General features: G+C 46.4%; 1 protein-coding gene across 6 annotated transcripts in view; it reads left to right on the top strand.

The window, feature by feature from the left end:
- The window catches only part of BCLAF1 (BCL2 associated transcription factor 1), a 121072-nt gene that overhangs the window by 90261 nt on the left and 6915 nt on the right, over positions 1–23896 (top strand). For 4 of the 6 annotated variants that reach the window (XM_063917395.1, XM_063917394.1, XM_063917393.1 and 1 more), the window contains exons 8-9: positions 7874–8058; positions 11738–11891. In XM_063917395.1, coding sequence (XP_063773465.1) covers positions 7874–8058; positions 11738–11891 — 339 coding nt within the window. The remainder of the gene's footprint in view (positions 1–7873; positions 8059–11737; positions 11892–23896) is intronic. The other 2 variants (XM_063917397.1, XM_063917396.1) reach the window with 1 other exon arrangement.

The raw sequence follows: 23896 nt of genomic DNA, 5'->3' as shown, positions 1-23896 counted from the left end.
ACTGGTTAATACTCAGAAATGGTAGTTTATTAAAGAGTGAATAGAATGCAGTTTCGTGCAAAAAAATTGTTAAATTGTTAAAAAATTATTAAAAAAGTCTTGAATGGTGGTTGGTAACAAGAAAATACAGTGAAATTCTGTTATCGATTTGAGGTATGTATAATTATACACAATGTATATATGGGTGTAGTAAATATTAATAAAGAACGCAATGGGATGCGTCTATATATGAACTTGTTTAATAGGCTAATAATTTGTTAAAATGACAATGTTATGTTATACCATTTTACCTGAGTGCGCTCTTTGCGTTATTACCACTAACATACAGTGGAAGTAAAATGAAATAAAATAAAATAAATTGCAATAAAACAAATGACACTTTTTATATAGGATTATAAAAAGTAATGGAGACCGGTCTCCTGCTCTTTGAGAAATTGGTGACTTGTTATGCAAGAGTTCTGGCAGGACAATCTATGTCCGCAAAGGTCCGTTGTTACTGAGTTCCTGGTGATCCGTAATCCCAGGGTAGAGTAATCACAGTACTTCGGCGTTCAGGTGAAAAAGTTTTAGGGTCGCTTACGTGTCTTCACCCTGTCCGGGGCTGGGGGACCCTTTGTATCCTTCGGTGCTGCAGGTGTCTTTCTCCGTAGCCGCGGTGTGTTACAGGCGCCTGTAACTCCAGTCCTCTTGGTGCTTTCTCGCCGGCGTCTTCCAGGAGGTCGGGATCTCTGGGTTTCAGGTGAAAGAAGGACCACGCCCCCTTCTTTCACCTGAAACCCAGAGATCTTGACCTCCTGGAAGACGCCGACGAGAAAGCACCAAGAGGACTGGAGTTACAGGCGCCTGTAACACACCGCGGCTACGGAGAAAGACACCTGCAGCACCGAAGGATACAAAGGGTCCCCCAGCCCTGGACAGGGTGAAGACACGTAAGCGACCCTAAAACTTTTTCACCTGAACGCCGAAGTACTGTGATTACTCTACCCTGGGATTACGGATCACCAGGAACTCCGTAACAACGGACCTTTGCGGACATAGATTGTCCTGCCAGAACTCTTGCATAACAAGTCACCAATTTCTCAAAGAGCAGGAGACCGGTCTCCATTACTTTTTATAATCATATATAAAGTGTCATTTGTTGTATTGCAATTTATTTTATTTCATTTTACTTCCACTGTATGTTAGTGGTAATAACGCAGAGCGCGCTCAGGTAAAAAGGTATAACATAACATTGTCATTTTAACGAATTATTAGCCTATTAAACAAGTTCATATATAGACACATCCCATTGCTTTCTTTATTAATATTAACTACACCCATATATACATTGTGTATAATTATACATACCTCAAATCGATAACAGAATTTCACTGTATTTTCTCTGACGTCCTAGTGGATGCTGGGAACTCCGTAAGGACCATGGGGAATAGCGGGCTCCGAAGGAGGCTGGGCACTCTAGAAAGATTTCAGACTACCTGGTGTGCACTGGCTCCTCCCACTATGACCCTCCTCCAAGCCTCAGTTAGAATTCGTGCCCGGCCGAGGTTGGATGCACACTAGGGGCTCTCCTGAGCTCTTAAAAAGAATAGACTTAGGTTTTTTATTTTCAGTGAGACCTGCTGGCAACAGGCTCACTGCAGCGAGGGACTAAGGGGAGAAGAAGCGAACTCGCCTGCTTGCAGCCGGATTGGACTTCTTAGGCTACTGGACACCATTAGCTCCAGAGGGATCGACCGCAGGCCCAGTCCTTGGTGTTCGGTCCCGGAGCCGCGCCGCCGTCCCCCTTACAGAGCCAGAAGCAAGAAGATGGTCCGGAAAATCGGCGGCATGAAGACTCTGTCTTCACCAAGGTGGCGCACAGCACTGCAGCTGTGCGCCATTGCTCCTCTCACACTTCACACTCCGGTCACTGAGGGTGCAGGGCGCTGGGGGGGGGGGAGCGCCCTGAGGCAGCAATAATAACACCTTGGCTGGCTAAAATACCTCAATATATAACCCCAGAGGCTATATATGAGGTAAATACCCCTGCCAGAATTCCATAAAAAGCGGGAGAATAGGCCGCGAAAAGGGGCGGAGCCTATCTCCTCAGCACACTGGCGCCATTTTTCCCTCACAGCTAGGCTGAAAGGAAGCTCCCTGGCTCTTCCCTGCAATATACATTAACAGTAAGAGGGAAAAGAGAGGGGGGGCATTAAATCTGGCAGTATATATACATATATTATATGAAAAGCAGCTATTAGGGACATAACTCAGTTAGTCCCTGTATATATATAGCGCTCTGGTGTGTGCTGGCATACTCTCACTCTGTCCCCCCAAAGGGCTTTTTGTGGGTCCTGTCCTCTGTTGAGCATTCCCTGTGTGTGTGGGGTGTGTCGGTACGGCTATGTCGACATGTTTGATGAGGATAATGAGGTGGAGGCGGAGCAGATACATTTTGAAGGGACGTCACCCCCTGCGGGGCAGACACCCGAGTGGATGAACTTATGGAAAGAAATGAGTGCACGTATAGATTCTTTACATAAGAAATTTGACGACATGCCAAATGTGGGACAGCCGGGATCTCAGCTCGTGCCTGTCCAGGTGCCTCAGGGGTCGTCAGGGGCTTTAAAACGCCCGCTACCTTAGTTTGCAGACCCGGATGTCGACACGGATACTGATAAGTGTCGACGACGATGAGTCAAACCTAATGCCTGTCAGGGCCATTCACTGCATGATTGAGGCAATGAAAGAGGTGTTAAACATTTCTGATTTACATCCAGGTACCACAAAAAAGGGTATTATGTTTGGGGAGAAAAAACTACCCGTAGTTTTTCCCCCATCAGATGAACTAAATGAAGTGTGTGAAGAAGCGTGGCTTTTCCCTGATAAAAAATTTGTAATTCCTAAGAAGGTACTAATGGCGTTCCCTTTCCCGCCAGAGGATAGGTCACGTTGGGAAACTCCACCTAGGGTGGATAATGCGCTCACACGTTTGTCAAAAAAGGTGGCACTACCCTCTCGGGATACGGCCGCCCTTAAGGAGCCTGCTGATAGAAAGCAGGAGGCAATCCTGAAGTCTGTATACACACACTCAGGCATTATACTTAGACCAGCTATTGCGTCAGCTTGGATGTGCAGTGCTGCCGCTGCATGGTCAGAAAAACTGTCAGAAAATATTGACACACTAGACAGAGACACTATTCTGCTAACGATTGACCATATAAAAGATTCAGTCTTATATATGAGAGATGCACAGAGGGAAATTTGCCGGCTGGCATCTAAAGTAAGTGCATTGTCTATCTCTGCTAGGAGATGCTTATGGACTCGTCAGTGGACGGGAGATGCAGATTCCAAGAGGCACATGGAAGTTTTGCCTTATAAAGGGGAGGAATTATTTGGGGATGGTCTCTCCGACCTAGTTTCCACAGCAACGTCTGGGAAGTCAGCATTTTTACCCCATGTTCCCTCACAGCCTAAGAAGGCGCCATTTTATCAGGTTCAGTCCTTTCGGACCCAGAAAAGCAAGCGTGGAAAAGGAGGGTCTTTTCTGTCTAGAGGCAGAGGTAGGGGAAAAAGGCTGCAACAGACAGCAGGTTCCCAGGAACAAAAGTCCTCCCCCGCTTCCTCTTCCAAGTCCGCCGCATGACGGTGGGGCTCCACAGGTGGAGCCAGGTACGGTGGGGGCCCGCCTCAGAAATTTCAGCGATCAGTGGGCTCGCTCACAGGTGGATCCCTGGATCCTTCAAGTAGTATCTCGGGGATACATGCTGGAATTCGAGGCGGCTCCACCCCACCGGTTCCTAAAATCTGCCTTGCCGATTGCTCCCTCAGACAAGGAGGCGGTGCTAGCGGCAATTCACAAGCTGTATTCCCAGCAGGTGATAATCAAGGTACCCCTACTTCAACAAGGCCGGGGTTACTATTCCACACTATTTGTGGTACCGAAGCCGGACGGTTCGGTGAGACCCATTTTAAATTTGAAATCCTTGAACATGTACATAAAAAAATTCAAGTTCAAGATGGAATCGCTCAGGGCGGTTATTGCAAGCCTGGACATCAAGGATGCTTACCTGCATGTCCCCATTTACCATCCTCACCAGGAGTACCTCAGATTTGTGGTACAGGATTGCCATTACCAATTCCAGACGCTGCCGTTTGGACTCTCCACGGCACCAAGGGTATTTACCAAGGTTATGGCGGAAATGATGATACTCCTTCGAAGAAAGGGAGTTTTAATTATCCCGTACTTGGACGATCTCCTAATAAAGGCACGGTCCAAAGAACAGTTGTTGGTGGGAGTAGCACTATCTATCTCAGGAAGTGCTGAACCAGCACGGCTGGATTCTGAATATCCCAAAGTCACAGCTGGTCCCGACGACACGTCTACTGTTCCTGGGGATGATTCTGGACACAGTCCAGAAAAAAGTGTTTCTCCCGGAGGAGAAAGCCAGGGAGTTGTCTTCTCTAGTCAGAGACCTCCTGAAACCAAAACAGGTATCGGTGCATCACTGCACGCGGGTCTTGGGAAAGATGGTAGCTTCTTACGAAGCAATTCCATTCGGCAGGTTCCATGCCAGAATCTTTCAGTGGGACCTGTTGGACAAGTGGTCCGGATCGCATCTTCAGATGCATCGCTTGATAACCCTGTCTGCAAGAACCAGGGTGTCTCTTCTGTGGTGGCTGCAGAGTGCTCATCTTCTGGAGGGTCGCAGATTCGGCATTCAGGACTGGGTCCTGGTGACCACGGATGCCAGCCTGCGAGGCTGGGGGGCAGTCACAAAGGGAAGAAACTTCCAAGGACTATGGACAAGTCAGGAGACTTCCCTTCACATAAATATTCTGGAACTAAGGGCCATCTACAATGCCCTAAGTCAAGCAAAATCCCTGCTCCTACACCAGCCGGTGCTGATCCAGTCAGACAACATCACGGCAGTCGCCCATGTGAATCGACAGGGCGGCACAAGAAGCAGGGTGGCAATGACAGAAGCTACAAGAATTCTCCGATGGGCGGAAAATCATGTACTAGCACTGTCGGCAGTGTTCATTCCGGGAGTGGACAACTGGAAAGCAGACTTCCTCAGCAGACACGACCTCCACCCGGGAGAGAGGGGACTTCATCCAGAAGTCTTCCAAATGATTGTGAACCGTTGGGAAAAACCAAAGGTGGACATGATGGCGTCCCGCCTAAACAAAAAACTAGAGAGGTATTGCGCCAGGTCAAGAGACCCTCAAGCGATAGCTGTGGACGCTCTGGTGACACCGTGGGTGTACCAGTCAGTTTGTGTTCCCTCCGCTGCCTCTCATACCAAAGGTATTGAGAATAATAAGAAAGCGAGGAGTAAACACAATTCTCGTGGTTCCGGATTGGCCAAGAAGAACATGGTACCCGGAACTTCAAGAGATGATCTCAGAGGACCCGTGGCCTCTGCCGCTAAGACAAGACCTGCTACAGCAGGGGCCCTGTCTGTTCCAAGACTTACCGCGGCTGCGTTTGACGGCATGGCGGTTGAATGCCGGATCCTGAAAGAAAAGGGCATTCCGGAGGAAGTCATTCCTACGCTTATTAAAGCCAGGAAAGAGGTTACAGCAAATCATCACCGCATATGGCGGAAATATGTTGCATGGTGTGAGGCCGAAAAGGCCCCAACTGAGGAATTTCAACTAGGTCGATTTCTGCATTTCCTGCAAGCAGGAGTGAATATGGGCCTAAAACTGGGTTCCATTAAGGTACAGATCTCGGCTCTATCGATTTTCTTTCAGAAAGAACTAGCTTCAGTACCTGAAGTTCAGACATTTGTAAAGGGAGTGCTGCATATTCAGCCCCCATATGTGCCTCCTGTGGCACCTTGGGATCTCAACGTGGTGTTGAGTTTCTTAAAATCACATTGGTTTGAACCACTAAAAACCGTGGATCTTAAATATCTCACGTGGAAGGTGGTCATGTTATTGGCCTTGGCTTCTGCCAGGCGAGTATCAGAATTGGCGGCTTTGTCTTATAAAAGCCCTTATCTGATTTTCCATATGGATAGGGCAGAATTGAGGACTCGTCCCCAGTTTCTCCCTAAGGTGGTGTCAGCGTTTCATTTGAACCAGCCTATTTTGGTGCCTGCGGCCACTAGGGACTTGGAGGACTCCAAGTTGTTAGACGTGGTCAGGGCCCTGAAAATATGTTTCCAGGACGGCTGGAGTCAGAAAATCTGACTCGCTGTTTATCCTATATGCACCCAACAAGCTGGGTGCTCCTGCTTCTAAGCAGACTATTGCTCGTTGGATTTGTAGTACAATTTAACTTGCACATTCTGTGGCAGGCCTGCCACAGCCAAAATCTGTCAATGCCCATTCCACAAGGAAGGTGGGCTCATCTTGGGCGGCTGCCCGAGGGGTCTCGGCTTTACAACTTTGCCGAGCTGCTACTTGGTCAGGGGCAAACACATTTGCAAAATTCTATAAATTTGATACCCTGGCTGAGGAGGACCTGGAGTTCTCTCATTCGGTGTTGCAGAGTCATCCGCACTCTCCCGCCCGTTTGGGAGCTTTGGTATAATCCCCATGGTCCTTACGGAGTTCCCAGCATCCACTAGGACGTCAGAGAAAATAAGAATTTACTCACCGGTAATTCTATTTCTCGTAGTCCGTAGTGGATGCTGGGCGCCCATCCCAAGTGCGGTTTATCTGCAATACTTGTACATAGTTATTATTAACTAAATCGGGTTATTGTTGAGCCATCTGTTGAGAGGCTCAGTTGTTTCATACTGTTAACTGGGTTTCATATCACAAGTTGTACGGTGTGATTGGTGTGGCTGGTATGAGTCTTACCCGGGATTCAAAATCCTTCCTTATTGTGTACGCTCGTCCGGGCACAGTATCCTTACTGAGGCTTGGAGGAGGGTCATAGTGGGAGGAGCCAGTGCACACCAGGTAGTCTGAAATCTTTCTAGAGTGCCCAGCCTCCTTCGGAGCCCGCTATTCCCCATGGTCCTTACGGAGTTCCCAGCATCCACTACGGACTACGAGAAATAGAATTACCGGTGAGTAAATTCTTATTTTCTTGTTACCAACCACCATTCAAGACTTTTTTAATAATTTTTTAACAATTTAACAATTTTTTTGCACGAAACTGCATTCTATTCACTCTTTAATAAACTACCATTTCTGAGTATTAACCAGTAGCGCCAAAGGTTGGTCCCTCCCCCTAGAGACAGCTGCTTACAAGTACACAGCGTTATGATCTTATGGCTAATATTACGGCTTTACAGCACTGAGGTCGTGGGCTAAATTCCCATTATGGCCCTGTGTGGATTGTGTATATTCCTGGGCTTGTGTGGGTTTCCTCCCACAGTCCAAAAATATACTGGTAGGTTAATTAGCTCCCAACAATAATGAACCCTAGTGTGTAAGTGTATGTGTGTACATGTGTTTATGGCAGACTAGATGGGCCAAGTGGTTCTTATCTGCCGTCATATTTTATTTTTCGATCATCCATTTATTTTTAGGGAGGAATCCAATTCCTCCAATTGTGTTTTTTTTTTTGCGGCTAAACCATCTATTTGGGTGCGAACAGCACAAAAAGGAATGGGTGCCCAGCACCCGCACAACAAGGTGTGCTAAAACAATTGAACCGCCCCCTTAGAACTTTGTCACTACTCATCATTACGCATATACTGTGCCCAGAAATACAATAAAGTATGGTGATTATTCCCCTTAATGTCATCACTCTTTCTGTTATGCCCTTTAACCTAATGATCTAGCTACTTACTGCTTACATTCTTGCTCATTTTTACCTATTGCTATGTGCATGTATTGTTTCTTTGACACATTACATTCAGATGTTTATTTTGTTGCCTTAACCTAAAACTATATTTCTTAAATTTATGTTAATCTCCTAATACCTCAGTATTTGCAGGTAGAAAAAAAGCTAAAGAGCAGCTTGATTGATGTGAGGGGTGAATCTGAGCGTCGTCGGAAAGGGCGCAGTAAAGAACGTGGGGATTCAAAAGGCTCTCGGGAATCCAGTGATTCTCGCAAGCGGGAGAAGCCACAGAAAGAGCTAAAAGAATTAAAATTTTTCAAGCATGACAAGTAAGCAGAATGCCTATCTAGCAACAAACTGAATGCGTTGCTTTAAATAATTCTATTTCTAAGATTTGTTTCATGTAAACAACCACAATTGTTTGTTTTACAGCAAAAATGTATTTGTCTTTTACACGACTAATGGTGGATGAGGACAAAAACTTTGGAATAGCAAGCTAACTGAAAAATATGACAAATTATTGTGTCCTATTGTCCAGGCAACAACAGGAAGTTGGACTTCAGTGCAGTGCATTTCTAGAGCCCGTTTGTGTAAGAACTTTGGTTCGTTATGCTTGATTCCGCATTTTTTCCACTCATGACACCGCAGTACGAACAGAATCACTGATTGCTGTTGACTTCTCAATGTAATTCCTCCCAAAGAAGAAAACTATATTGAATTTCTCATTTCTGGCCATTATTTGCCATTGCTGCTGGGAAGGTTATTATAATATTAACTTTGGAAAGATGTGTGTTTCTGTTTCATTTGAGACCATTTTACAGATGCAGTAGAACGTTAGGTAGTATTTAGTTTTAATTTGTGTTATTCCTAATCATTATTTTTACATTTTTATTTATGTTGACAATTGTATATTTGTGTGAAACTGGATGTGTGAATGGAAAATCTTACAGGTTGAGTATCCCATATCCAAATATTCCGAAATACAAACTTTTTTGGGTGAGAGTGAGATAGTGAAACCTTTGTTTTTGGATGAATCAATGTACACAAACTATGTTTAATACACAAAGTTATTAAAAATGACCTACAGGCTGTGTGTATAAGGTGTAAATGAAACATAAATAAATTGTTTGAACGTACACACACTTTGTTTAATGTACAAAGTTATAAAAAATATTGGCTAAAATGACCTTCAGGCTGTGTGTATAAGGTGTATATGTAACATAAATGCATTCTGTGCTTAGATTTAGGTCCCATCGCCATGATAGCTCATTATGGTATGCAATTATTCCAAAATACGGAAAAATCCAACATCCAAAATACCTCTGGTCCCAAGCATTTTGGATAAGGGATACTCAACCTGTAATAGTATAAAGTCAATGTCATATGAATCCTTACATTTTTCCTTAAATGTTTTGGTTACAATCAGGTGAGCAGTACAAGAGTTTAAAAGAAGCATTGCATTCACTGATACACATAGGCTTGCCATGATACCCCTTTATTCCGGGACACCTTTGATTTACACATGTTCTGTGGCTGATTTAAAACCAGGTGAAGTGCAGGATTAGGTTTAGCTGGGAAGCGGTAAAAGTCCTGACAGTCGGGATCCCGGCGGTCACAGTGGTGAGCGCAGCGAGCCCGCAAGGGGCTCTATAGTACTCGTTCCGCTGTCGGGATAATGACAGCCGGGATCCCGTCTGCCATCAATTCATACTGAACCCGTTTAGCCAGCCATAGAATCTGTGTAAATGGTAGGTTTTTGGATTAAAGGGGTATTATGGCAAGCCTACTGATACACTGCAAGGAGCCAAACAAGTTTTTTATTTTTATTTATTGTGCTCCAAGAAACCAACCCAATCACTTGAGCAGTTTCTGCTCTTATATAGGTGGTGTATAGGCTACATCGTGAACATGTAAGCCAGGGTAGTGTTCCTATTCCACACCTGTATCTTAAAAGATCTTAAAATAATCACCCCACCACCACCACCACCACCAACTCTTTAAAAAAAGGGGAAAACCTTGGCATTTATTAGCTTTTATTTATTTGTAATTATTCCATGCAAGTGAATAGAGGTATGTTCCAGGAGCGTATCTGGAAATGTTGGGAGTTTTTGAAAGCGGTGTAGTTCCTGAAAATTGCGCTACTTTGAGTCTTTTATTAGTTCTGTCTGACGGTCTGTCAGTGGGGCAACACATTTCTTCCAGTGATATACCGTATATACTCGAGTATAAGTCCACCCGAATATAAGCAGAGGCACCTAATTTTACCACAAAAACCTGGGAAAACTTATTGACTCGAGTATAAGCCTAGTGTGGGAAATGCAGCTCTAGCTGTACACAGCTCTCAGTGCCAGATATGCCCCCACACTGCCAGATATGCCTGCCCCCACACTGCCAGATATGCCTGCCCCCACACACTGCCAGATATGCCTGCCCCCACACACTGCCAGATATGCCTGCCCCCACACAGTGCCAGATATGCCTGCCCCCACACAGTGCCAGATATGCCTGCCCCCACACAGTGCCAGATATGCCTGCCCCCACACAGTGCCAGATATGCCTGCCCCCACACAGTGCCAGTAATACCCCCACAGTGCCAGATATGCCCTCATACTGCCAGATATGCATGCCCCCTCAGTGCCAGATATGCCCTCACACTGCCAGATATGCCCCCACACTGTGCCAGTTATACCCCCACAGTGCCAGATATGCCCTCATGCTGCCAGATATGCCCTCATACTGCCAGATATGCATGCCCTCACACTGCCAGATATGCCCCCACACAGTGCCAGTTATACCCCCACAGTGCCAGATATGCCCTCATACTGCCAGATATGCATGCCCCCTCAGTGCCACATATGTCTGTTAAATGAAGTGCCGGTTCGTGAGCCAATCAGAGCTCACGAACGGGTACTTCCTTTAATAGACCCACCGGGGACACAGGAGAGGCGCGCGCTGTGCCCTCTGTGTCCCACCTTCCCACTGCACTGACTCGCGTATAAGCCGAGGGGGCTTTTTCAGCACAAAAAAAAGTGCTGAAAAAGTCGGCTTATACTCGAGTATATACGGTAAGCATTTTTTAAAGGACGCTGTACACAGCATTTTGATAAACACCTACTTTTGTACATTTTATTGGACATAATGCAGCCTACACCATAAAAATGTATCCATAAAAGCACATGCTATTTCGGTCAGTAAAAAAACATATATATAATAGAAACATAGAATTTGACGGCAGATAAGAACCACTTGGCCCATCTAGTCTGCCCCTTTTACTTTTATCCTTTAGGTAATCTCAACCCTTTTTGAACCTTAATTCTTTGTAAGGATATTCATATGCCTATCCCAAGCATGTTTAAATTGCTCTACAGTCTTAGCCTCTACCACCTCTGATGGAGGCTATTCCACTTATCCACTACCCTTTCTGTGAAGTAATTTTTCCTTAAATTTCCTGCCTCCCTCCAGTTTCAGTGTACGTCCTCGAGTTCTAATACGTCTCTTCCTTTGAAGAACGTTTCTCTCCTGAACTTTGTTAAAACCTTTGGTATATTTGAAAGTTTCTATCATGTCTCCACTTTCCCTTCTCTCCTCCATACTATAGTATTTTATCTGTAGATTACTGTGCGCTATGTACATCATGAATTATTCAAGAAAAATGTGAACGGAAAAAGGGATTATACCCACATCCAAAAAATCCAGTTATTTTGTGCTGTACATCAAAGTACAAGAAGTATTAAATAAGTCTGTTATAAATGCAGTCTTAATACGTGGGCCAAGTCTGGTTGTTATAAAGGCAATTAAATTAGTTTTTTGGCATAGAAATATACCTGTAGGTAAGCAAGGGGTGATGTTATAAGGGGGCAAGCCCTGTAATAACCCTCATAGGTGTTATATGTTGAAATTGAAAATACAACTTATTTTCCCATTTTGTGTGCATATATTTTACTTTGTTTTTTGTTTTTTTCATTTAAGAGTTTTTTTGTATGTGTGTTTTATAATTTTCTTTTACAGCAAAAGAAGAAAAGACCATGAGCCCTCTCCTCCTCCATCCGATGATGATGAGAAGGACACCAAGAAGGAAAGCAGAGATGAGGAGTTCAAAGGCCCTGTAGAGCCAAAAGAATACCCAGGTTTTCCAGGAATCAGCAGGCCTAGAGGCACATTTGTAAGTTGTAAAATTACTTGTTTATTATTTTTACTATATTTTAGGGTTTACGGTGGGGTGTTAACAACAGGGCTATTGCCATTAATTTTTCCTTGTGTTAGCTGAAGGTCTAATCAAACCAGCAATCATTTTCAGTTCATCCATTTATAAACACACAGTAGTTTCCTTATATCCTTCCTCTTTCCTATTGATGAGTGGGTGAATCTGTGCAATTATTCTTTTCTCTGGCTCACATCTAATCACCATGCAGTGCAGAATTCAACTTGTTCTATTTCATGTACTGCTCATATATTTCTTTTTTCATTTGAAGAGAACGTGAACCATGGCAATAAGACAGGAATGCTTCATTTCTTATTTTCACTTCCATCATTTTTTCTTCTTACATTATTTTTTTTTTTTTTAGATTTTCTCTAACGTCCTAGTGGATGCTGGGGACTCCGTCAGGACCATGGGGAATAGCGGGCTCCGCAGGAGACAGGGCACATCTAAAAAAGCTTTTAGGTCACATGGTGTGTACTGGCTCCTCCCCCCATGACCCTCCTCCAAGCCTCAGTTAGGTTTTTGTGCCCGTCCGAGAAGGGTGCAATCTAGGTGGCTCTCTTAAAGAGCTGTTTAGAAAAGTTTTTTTTTAGGTTTCATTCAGTGATTCCTGCTGGCAACAGGATCACTGCAACGAGGGACTTAGGGGAGAGATCTCCAACTCACCTGCGTGCAGGATGGATTGGGATCTTAGGCTACTGGACACTGAGCTCCAGAGGGAGTCGGAACACAGGTCAGCCTGGGGTTCGTCCCGGAGCCGCGCCGCCGATCCCCCTTACAGACGCTGAAGAAGACGGCAGAACGGAGGTCCGGAAACAGGCGGCAGAAGACTTCACAGTCTTCATGAAGGTAGCGCACAGCACTGCAGCTGTGCGCCATTGTTGTCACACGGCTCACTGACCTAGTCACGGAGGGTGCAGGGCGCTGCTGGGGGCGCCCTGGGCAGCAATATAAGTACCTTATTGGCAAAATAAATACATCACATATAGCCATTAAGGCTATATGTATGTATTTTAACCCAGGCCAGTTCTTAAAAACCGGGAGAAAAAACCCGCCGAAAAGGGGGCGGAGCTTATTCTCCTCAGCACACAGCGCCATTTTCCCTCACAGAAAGGCTGAGGGGAAGGCTCCCATGCTCTCCCCTGCACTGCACTACAGAAACAGGGTTAAAACAGAGAGGGGGGGCACTGATTTGGCGATATAAATATATATTAAATGCTATAAGGGAGGAACACTTTTATAAAGGTTGTCCCTGTATAATTATAGCATTTTGGTGTGTGCTGGCAAACTCTCCCTCTGTCTCCCCAAAGGGCTAGTGGGTCCTGTCCTCTATCAGAGCATTCCCTGTGTGGGTGCTGTATGTCGGTACGTGTGTGTCGACATGTATGAGAAAAATGTTGGTGAGGAGGCGGAGCAAATTGCCTGTAATGGTGATGTCACTCTCTAGGGAGTCGACACCGGAATGGATGGCTTACTTGTGGAAGTACGTGATCATGTCAACACGCTGCGAGCCGGTTGACGACATGAGACGACCGGCAAACAAATTAGTACCTGTCCAGGCGTCTCAGACACCGTCAGGGGCTTGTAAAAACGCCCATTTACCTCACGGACACTGACTCCAGTGTCGACGGTGAAGAAACAAACGTATTTTCCTTTAGGGCCACACGTTACATGTTAAGGGCAATGAAGGAGGTGTTACATATTTCTGATACTACAAGTACCACAAATAAGGGTATTTTGTAGGGTGTGAATAAACTACTTGTAGTTTTGCCTGAATCAGATAAATTAAATGAAGTGTGTGATGATACGTGGGGTTCCTCCGATAGAAAGTTATGGGCGGTATACCCTTTCCCGCCAGAAGTAAGGGCGAGTTGGGAAACACACCTTAGGGTGGATAAGGCGCTCACACGCTTATAAAACAAGTGGCGTTACCGTCTCCAGATACGGCCGCCCTCAAGGAGCCAGCTGATAGGAAGCTGAAAAATAGCCTAAGAAGTATATACACACATACTGGTGTTATACTACGACCAGCAATCGCCTCAGACTGGATGTGCAGCGCTGAGGGGGCTTGGTCGGATTTCCTGACTGAAAATTTTGATACCCTTGACAGGGACAAGATTTTATTGTCTATAGAGCATTTTAAGGATGCATTTCTATATATGCGTGATGCGCAGAGGGATATTTGCATTCTGGCATCAAGAGTAAATGTGATGTCCATATCTGCCAGACGAAGACACGACAGTGGTCAGGTGAGGCAGATTCCAGACGGCACATGGAAGTATTGCCGTATAAAGGGGCGGTCCATCGGACCTGGTGGCCATGGCAACAGCTGAAAAATCCACCTTTTGTTCCCCGAGTCACATCTCAGCAGAAAAGGACACAGTCTTTTCAGTCTCAGTCCTTTCGTCCCCATACGGGCAGGCGGGCAAAGGCCAGTCATATCTGCCCAGGGGTAGAGGAACGGGAAGAAGACTGCAGCAAGCAGCCCATTCCCAGGAACAGAAGCCCTTCACAGCTTCTGCCAAGTCCGCAGCATGACGCTGGGGCAGTACAAGCGGACTCAGGTGCGGTAGGGGGTCATCTCAAGAGTTTCAGCACGCAGTGGGCTCACTCGCAAGGGGACTCCTGGATCCTACATGTAGTATCCCAGGTGTACATTGGAAATTCGAGACGTCTCCTCCTCACAAGTTCCGGAAGTCTGTTTTACCAACGTCTACCTCCGACAGGGAGGCAGTATTGGAAACAATTCACAGGCTGTATTCCCAGCAGGTGATAATCAAAGTACCCATCCTACAACAAGGGAGGGGGTATTATTCCACACTATATTGTGGTACTGAAGCCAAACGGCTCGGTGAGATCTGAAATATTTGAACACTTACATACAAGCGTTCAAATCAAGATGGAGTCACTCAGAGCAGTGATAGCGAACCAGGAAGAAGGGGACGAGATGGTGTCACTGGATATCAGGGACATTTACCTACATGTCCAAATTTGCCCTTCTCACCAAGGGTACTTCAGGTTCGTGGTACAGAACTGTCACTATCAGTTCAGACGCTGCCGTTTGGATTGTCCACGACGCCCCGGGTCTTTACCAAGGTAATGGCCGAAATGATGATTCTTCTTAAAAGAAACTTGGACGCTTTCCTGATAAGGGCAAGGTCCAGAGAACAGTTGGAGGTCGGAGTAGCACTATCTTTAATAGTTCTACGACAGCACGAGTGGATTCTAAATATTCCAAAATCGTAGCTTTTCCGAGGACACGTCTACTGTTCCTAGGGATGATTCTGGACACAGTCCAGAAAAAGGTGTTTCTCCCAGAGGAGAAAGCCAGGGAGTTATCCGAGCTAATCGGGATCCTCCTAAAAACAGGAAAAGTGTCAATGCATCATTGCACAAGAGTCCTGGTAAAAATGGTGGCTTATTACGAAGCAATTCCATTCGGCAGATTTCACGCAAGAACTCTTCAGTGGGATCTGCTGGACAAATGGTCCGGATCGCATCTTCAGATGCATCAGCGGATAACCCTATATCCAAGGACAAGGGTGTCTCTCCTGTGGTGATTACAGAGTGCTCATCTTCTAGAGGGCCACAGATTCAGCATTCAGGAGTGGATGCTGGTGACCACGGAGGCCAGCCTGAGAGGCTGGGGAGCAGTCACACAGGGAAAAAATTTCCAGGAAAGTGTGATCAAGTCTGGAGAATTCTCTCCACATAGATGGAGCTAAGAGCAAAAATTATAAGGCTCTAAACTTAGCAAGACCTCTGCTTCAAGGTCAGCCGGTATTGATCCAGTGGGATAACATCACGGCAGTCGCCCACGTAAACAGAAAGGGCGACACAAGAAGCTGGAGGGCAGTGAAAAAACTGCAAGGATTTTTCGCTAGGCGGAAAATCATGTGATAGCACTGTCAGCAGTGTTCTCTCCGGGAGTGGACGACTGGGAAGCAGACTTCCTCAGCAGGCATGACCTCCACCTGGGAGAGTGGGAACTTCATAGGGAAGTTTTTCCGCATGATTGTGAGCCATTGGCAAAGACCAAAGGTGGAAATGAGGGCGTCCCGCCCGAACAAAAAACGGGACAGGTATTGCGCCAGGTCATGAGACCTTCAGGCGATAGCTGTGGATGTCCTAGTAACACCGTGGGTGTAACAGTCGGTGTATGTGTTCCCTCCTCTGCTTCTCATAACCAAGGTATTGAGAATTATAAGACATAGAGGAGTATGAACTATACTCGTGACTCCGGATTGGCCAAGAGGGACTTGGTACCCGGAACTTCAAGAGATGCTCACAGAGGACTAAGGGCCTGGGGAGCTAAGAAGGGACTTGCTTCAGCAGGTACCATGTCTATTCCAAGACTTACCGCGGCTGCGTTTGACGGCATGGCGGTTGAATGCCGGATCCTGAAGGAAAAAGGCATTCCATAAGAGGTCATACCTACCCTGGTCAAAGCCAGGAAGGAGGTGACCGCACAACGTCATCACCACATGTGGTGAAAATATGTTGCGTGGGTGAGGCCAGGAAGGCCCCACGAAGAAAATTCAACTAGGTCGAATTCTACACTTCCTGAAAACAGGAGTGTTTTGAGCCTAAAATTGGGGTTCTTTAAGGTTTTAAGTTTCGGCCCTGTAGAATTTCTTCCGAAAAGAATTGACTTCAGTTCCTGAAGTCCAGATTGTCAAGGGAGTATTGCATATACACCCCTTTTTGTGCCTCTAGTGGCACCGTGGGATCTCAACATAGTGTTGGGATTCCTTAAAATCATATTGGTTTGAACCGCTCAAATCTGTGGATTTGAAATATATCACATGGAAAGTGAACAAGCTGTTGACCAATATCTCACATGGACAGTGACCATGCTGTTGGTCCTGGCCTCGGCCAGGCGATTGTCAGAATGGGCGGCTTTGTCTTACAAAAGCCCATATTTAAATTTCCATTCGGACAGGGCAGAACTGGGACTCGTCTCCAGTTTTCTTCCTAAGGGGGTGTCAGGTTTTTCACCTGAAACAACCTATTATGGTGCCTGCGGCTTCTAGGGACTTGGAGGACTCCAGGTTAATAGACGTTGTCAGGACCCTAAAAATATATATATATATATATATATATATATATATATATATATATATATATATATATATATATATATATATATATATATATATAGTTTAGGACGGCTGGAGTCAGAAAGTCTGACTTGCTGTTTATATTGTATGCACCCAACAAGATGGGTGCTCCTGCGTCTAAACAGACGATTGCACGTTGGATCTGTAGCACAATCCAACTTGCACATTCTGTGACAGGCGTGCCACAGCCTAAATCTGTAAAGGCCCACTCCACTAGGAAAGTGGGCGCATCTTGGGCGGCTGCCCGAGGGGTCTCGGCATTACAACTTTGCCGAGCAGCTACGTGGTCAGGGGAGAACACGTTTGTAAAATTTTACAAATTTGATACTCTGGCTAAGGAGGACCTGGAGTTCTCTCATTCGGTGCTGCAGAGTCATCCGCACTCTCCCGCCCGTTTGGGAGCTTTGGTATAATCCCCATGGTCCTGACGGAGTCCCCAGCATCCACTAGGACGTTAGAGAAAATAAGAATTTACTTACCGATAATTCTATTTCTCGTAGTCCGTAGTGGATGCTGGGCGCCCATCCCAAGTGCGGATTGTCTGCAATGCTTGTACATAGTTATTGTTACAAAAATCGGGTTATTCTTGTTGTGAGCCATCTTTTCAGAGGCTACTTCGTTTTGTTATCATACTGTTAACTGGGTTCAGATCACAAGTGGTACGGTGTGATTGGTGTGGCTGGTATGAGTCTTACCCGGGATTCAAGATCCTTCCTTATTGTGTACGCTCGTCCGGGCACAGTACCTAACTGAGGCTTGGAGGAGGGTCATGGGGGGAGGAGCCAGTACACACCATGTGACCTAAAAGCTTTTTTAGATGTGCCCTGTCTCCTGCGGAGCCCGCTATTCCCCATGGTCCTGACGGAGTCCCCAGCATCCACTACGGACTACGAGAAATAGAATTATCGGTAAGTAAATTCTTATTTTCAATGTTACAGATGTGTCCTCATACAACTATCCTCAATACACCATGTAACACCTGTTGCGAGTGAGCTGCCAGATCCCAATCGACTTTTGTAGCACTTGCCTGTCTTTTTCCCGAATTTGCCTCTTAGTCGCTTTGCAACCCATCTAGGACGGTCCAGGAGACTGTGCTGACTAATTTGATGTGTATCACGTGTGTCTGTGTGCAGCTGAGCCTATACACGTAGCACAACAGAACTTAGCAAGGAAAAAAAGCCTCTGCTGCTGCATCATAGTACTTGGTATACAAAGTCAGACTCTGTTGCACACAGATATAGCACTGTATATCAAATTAATCTGCACAGTCTCCGGGTGCATCCTAGTTGCAACACATTGCAACTAAGATGTTTTATCGTGTGAAGAGACGTGGAAAAAGATGTCCAGCACAGAGCTGCAAGGGCCCTGGCATGTCAAGAGGGGGCTCTTTGGTGTGACTACAAGGATAATGTATTATGATACACCTGTAGCTCTAATTCAGACTAATGAACATGGCAACTGCAACAAATAGCAAAGCATCAACAATGTAATTGTGTGTGATATGTTACCAGCACCTTGCATTTTCTCTCCCCAATTTGGAGATTTTCTGGGCTTCAAATCACACACGCACACGCGCGCGTGAATAGGGATACAAACTGCTTTTTCAAACAGATCAACTGGCATCAGTTGTGTGTTTGTGGTTATAGTGGATTAATGATCGTACACTCTAGTGACCCGATACCCACTGGGGAAGTGACCCGTATTTGGGAGAGTTGCAGTTCTCCGAATGCTGTCTGCTCCATTCATTTTTTCTCTTACATCCTAAAAGATACTGGGGTCCACATTAGTACCGTGGGGTATAGACTGGTCCACTAGGAGCCTTGGGCACTTTAAGAAATCAATAGTGTGCACTGGCTCCTCCCTCTATGCCCCTCCTACCAGACTCTGTTTAGAAAATGTGCCCGGAGGAGACGAGCTTAGGGAAGCTCCTGAAGCGTTTTCTGCATTTATTTTATGTTTGTTATTTTCAGGCAGGTCTGGTTGGCACCAGCCTGCCTGCTTCGTGGGACTTAGGAAGGGGGAACGGCACAACCCCTTGAAGGGTTAATGGTCCAGTTCCCCGCTGACAGAACACTGAGCTTCTGAGGGAACTATTCGCAAGCCCCACTATGGCGAGCGTACCCTCCCGCAGCACGCCGCCACCCCTAACAGAGCCAGAAGATAGAGTGGTGAGTACAGCGCTGGCGTCCCGGTTAGCGGGTCGCCGGAGGGTATCGCGGCACAAGGGTAGGAGCACAGCTTTTAGTGCAGGCTGCGCTCCAGGCGGCTTTGGAGGACATACAGTGTAGTGGGCCCACTGTGAGGGGCGAGCTGAGCCACCACTGATTATCCACACTGGCTAACATACCTAACAAGGGTTTTAACCTTCTGTTAGGCATAATAATTACCTCAAGCCAGTATAAAAAAGCGGGAAGCCGAGCGCCATTAAGGGGGTGGGGCTCTACTATGAGCGGATCCAGCAGGGAAGCGCAGCTCCTCCACAAAGACTCCACGTCTCTTCAGCGGTACCAGGGGGTCTTAGAAGGGGGAGAGGGGAGGGGTGTTGTAGTATACTAAGCCCTGTTAAGGGACTTAGTGTGGCGACCCAGTTAAGTTTTACTTGGTTACAGAGGCGCTGTGTGGCTGGCTCCAATTTCTGTGTCTCCCTGAGGGCTCTGTGTGGGTTGAACTGTGTTTTCACCTTTTGTCTGTGTGTGTGTCCCTTCACGTTACCATGTCCAGGGACTGTGTTTCCTGCACAGCTGAATGTCTCTCCTCTCCCCGGAGACTCACTACCTTGTACTCAGGATAGTGCACATTCTCAAGCTAGTGGGGCAGAACCCCTATGGTTAGCTTCCATTAAAGGGTTGATATCTAATATTTTTTCTAAATTATCCCATAATTAGAGTCACAGATTTTAAGACTGTCTATGGATGACCTGATGAATAGAGATTCAGTTCCCATACCAGCGTCTCAAATCCCACAAAAGCGTACTCTGGCCCAGCTCATGCAGGATGATACTGATGACGTTACGTCAGATCCAGAGGAGGGTGAAGTGAACAAGAGTGGGGGGATGCGGTCCTGTCAGAAGGAATACAGGCCCTGATAGAGGTTATCAGAAATGTCCTGCACATTCCTGACAAGACGGCGGAGGTAGAGGAGATATCTTGTTTTAATGTAAAGAAATCCTCAGCTACTTTTCCTGCATCAAAGGAATTGAATGCCCTGTTTGAAGAAACTTGGGCTATCCCTGACAAAAGTTTTTAGATCCCTAAACGATTAATTACTTCCTTTCCCTTTCCTCTGGAAGATAGAAAGAAATGGGAAAACCCACCGATTGTGGACGCATCGGTATCTAGGTTGTCACGTAAGATAGTCTTACCTGTTCCTGGGGCAGCATCCTTAAAGGACACAGCTGACCGCAAGATTGAGAGCACTCTCTAATTGTTATACACTGCTGCTGGGGTGGCCCAGAGACCCACTATTGCTTGTGCATGGATCACTAAAGCCATTGCAAAGTGGTCAGGTAACCTAATTGACGGCTTGGATACCTTACCCAGGGGGGAGATAGTTTTACTCCTGCAGCATATTCAAGACTCTGCTAACTTTATGGTGGAGACCATAAAGGAAATTGGTTTGCTCAATGCACGCACCACTGCCATGGCAGTGTCAGCACGCAGAGGCCTGAGGCTACGCCAGTGGACTGCGGATTCCAGGAAAGGCGTGGAAAACCTACCATTCACAGGTGAGGCCCTTTTTGGAGAGAAACTGGATAAGTGGGTATCCGCAGCACCCCCAGCTAGGAAAACCTACTCTGCTCCAACTCTGCAGTCCTTTCAGACGGCGAGATTCAAAGGCAAATACAATGGTTCTTCTACAGCCTTCAAAGGTAATAGAGGTAAACCCAGGAAATCAGCAGCTGCAGGTTCTCAGGAACAGATCTCCGGGTCTGCTTCCTCAAAGCCTTCAGCATGACGGTGGTCCACACTGCCTGGAAGACAGGCAGGTGGGTGCTCGGTTACGTTATTTCAGTCACGTTTGGGCAACATCTTGCCAGGACCCCTGGGTCACAGACCTTATCACCCAGGGATGCAGACTGGAGTTTCAGGAATTCCCACCTCACAGATTCTTCAAATCAGGCTTACCAGCTTCTTCGGAAGCAAGTACGACTTTACAGGCAGCATTTCAAAAACTGGTACAGACTTAGGTCATTGTCCCAGTTCCACTTCAACTACACAACAAGGGTTATTACGCCAACCTGTTTCTGGTACCGAAACCGGACGGTTCAGTAAGGCCCATTTTAAACCTCAATTCACTGACCCAGTGTTTAAGGGTGTTCAAGTTCAAGATGGAGTCTCTGAGAGCGGTGATCTCAGGTCTGTAGGAGGGGGAATTCCTGGTGTCTCTGGACATCAAGGATGTGTACCTTCATATTCCGATTTGGCCGCCTCATCAGGTTTATCTACGGTTTGCACTACAGGACTGTCACTACCAGTTTCAGGCCCTGCCATTTGGCCTCTCCACGGCACCGAGGGTATTCACCAAGGTAATGGCAGAGATGATGTATCTCCTCCGCAAGCAGGGAGTGAACATTATACCGTACCTGGACGACCTGCTGATAAAAGCGCCTTCCAGGGAGAGGTTGTTGGACAGCATTGCCCTCTCAACCCGACTACTTCAGGATCACGGATGGATTCTGAACCTACCAAAATCCCACCTGGAACCAACATGGAATCTTCCGTTCCTGGGGATGATACTGGATACGGAGGAACAAAAGGTATTCCTTCCGTTGGAAAAGGCATTGGTAATCCAGTCGATGGTGCGGGATGTTCTAAAACCAGCCCGGATATCGGTGCATTTATGCATTCGCCTTCTGGAGAAGATGGTGGACTCTTACGAGGCTTTTCAGTATGGAAGGTTTCATGCGAGTCCCTTCCAGCTGGATCTGCTGGACAAATGGTCCGGATCGCATCTTCACATGCACCAGAGGATACGCCTGTCGCCAAAAGCCAGGATTTCTCTTCTGTGGTGGCTCCAGACTTCTCATCTGACCGAGGGTCTAAGGTTCGGGATTCAAAATTGGATTCTGCTAACCACAGACGCAAGCTTCAGAGGTTGGGGAGCGGTCACCCAGGGGGAACAGTTCCAAGGAAAATGGTCAAGTCGGGAAGCCATTCTTCCAATCAACGTTCTGGAACTAAGGGCCATATACAACGCCCTTCTACAGGCGTCGCATCTTCTTCAAGATCAAGCCATTCAGGTTCAGTCGTACTATGTGATGGCAGTAACGTACATAAACCGACAGGGCGGAACGAAGAGCAGAGCAGCAATGTCAGAGGTAACAAGAATTCTCCTCTGGGCAGAAAGACACGCGGTGTCGGCAATCTTCATTCCGGGAATAGACAACTAGGAAGCGGACTTCCTCAGCAGACACGACCTCCACCCAGGAGAGTGGGGCTTTCACCCGCAGGTGTTCGAGTCCTTAACACGTCGGTGGGGAATTCCACAAATAGACATGAAGACCTCTCGTCTCAACAAGAAGCTAAAGCGGTATTGTTCCAGGTTGAGGGACCCGCAAGCAGTGGTGGTGGACGCTCTGGTGACTCCATGGGTCTACCAGATGGTTTACGTGTTTCCACCTCTTCCACTGATCCCAAGCATTCTCAAAAGAATAAAAAGGGAAAAGGTTCAAGCAATTCTCATTGCTCCGGATTGGCCAAGAAGGGCCTGGTATGCGGATCTACTGAAGATACTCCTAGAGGACCCGTGGCCTCTACCTCTTCAAGAGGATCTTCTACAACATGGGCTTTTCCTCTATCAAGACTTACCACGGCTACGTTTGACGGCATGGAAGTTGATCGTCAAATTTTAGCCCGGAAAGGCATTCCGGACAAGGTTATTCCAACCCTGATCCAAGCCAGGAAAGGGGTAACGTCTAAACATTACCAACGTATTTGGGAATAAATGTCTCGTGGTGTGAAAACAGGAAATTTCCTGCAGTGGAATTTCAGCTGGGATGTTGTCTCACGAAAGCCCCTATTTGATTTTTCATGAAGATAGAGCTGAACTCAGAACTCGTCAGCAATTTCTTCCAAAGGTGGTGTCTGCGTTTCATATTAACCAACCTATTGTGGTTCCGGTGCTTACTGACACCTCTGCTACCTCAAAGTCCTTGGATGTTGTGAGGGCTTTAAAGATCTATATGAAGCGGACAGCTCGTCACAGGAAATCTGACTCGCTGTTTGTTCTCTATGATCCCAAGAACATTGGGTGTTCTGCTTAAAAGCAATCTATTGCTCGCTGGATCAGGCTTACTGTCCAGCATGCTTATTCATTGGCAGGATTGCCGGTTCCTAGACTACAGGCCCACTCTACTAGCTTGGTGGGTTCTTCCTAGGTGGCTGCCTGGGGTGTCTCGGCTTTACAGCTCTGCCGAGCAGCTACTTGGTCGGGTTCGAACACGTTTGCTAAGTTCTATAAGTTTGATACTTTGGCCTCTGAGGACCTTCAGTTTGGTCAATCAGTTCTGCAGGAACCGCAGCACTCTCCCACCCGGTTTGTGAGCTTTGGTTCATCCCCATGGTACTAATGTGGACCCCAGTATCCTCTAGGACGTAAGAGAAAATAGGATTTTAATTACCTACCGGTAAATCCTTTTCTCGTAGTACGTAGAGGATACTGGGCGCCCGCCCAGTGCTTCGTTTTTCCTGCACTGTTACTTTAAGTAATGTTGTTGGTTCGGCTATTGCTGTTCCTGTTCAAGTTTGGTTAGCATGGCTTTCCTCTTGTTTGTTTGTGCTGGTTCGAACCTCACCACTATTCTGTTACATCCTTCCTCAGGATATGTTCGTCTCCTCGGGCACAATT

This window comes from Pseudophryne corroboree, chromosome 4 (genome assembly GCF_028390025.1).
Source record: "Pseudophryne corroboree isolate aPseCor3 chromosome 4, aPseCor3.hap2, whole genome shotgun sequence".
NCBI lineage: Eukaryota > Metazoa > Chordata > Amphibia > Anura > Myobatrachidae > Pseudophryne > Pseudophryne corroboree.
The sequence above is the reverse complement of the archived record's forward strand: the minus strand, read 5'-3'. Positions and strand labels throughout refer to the sequence as shown.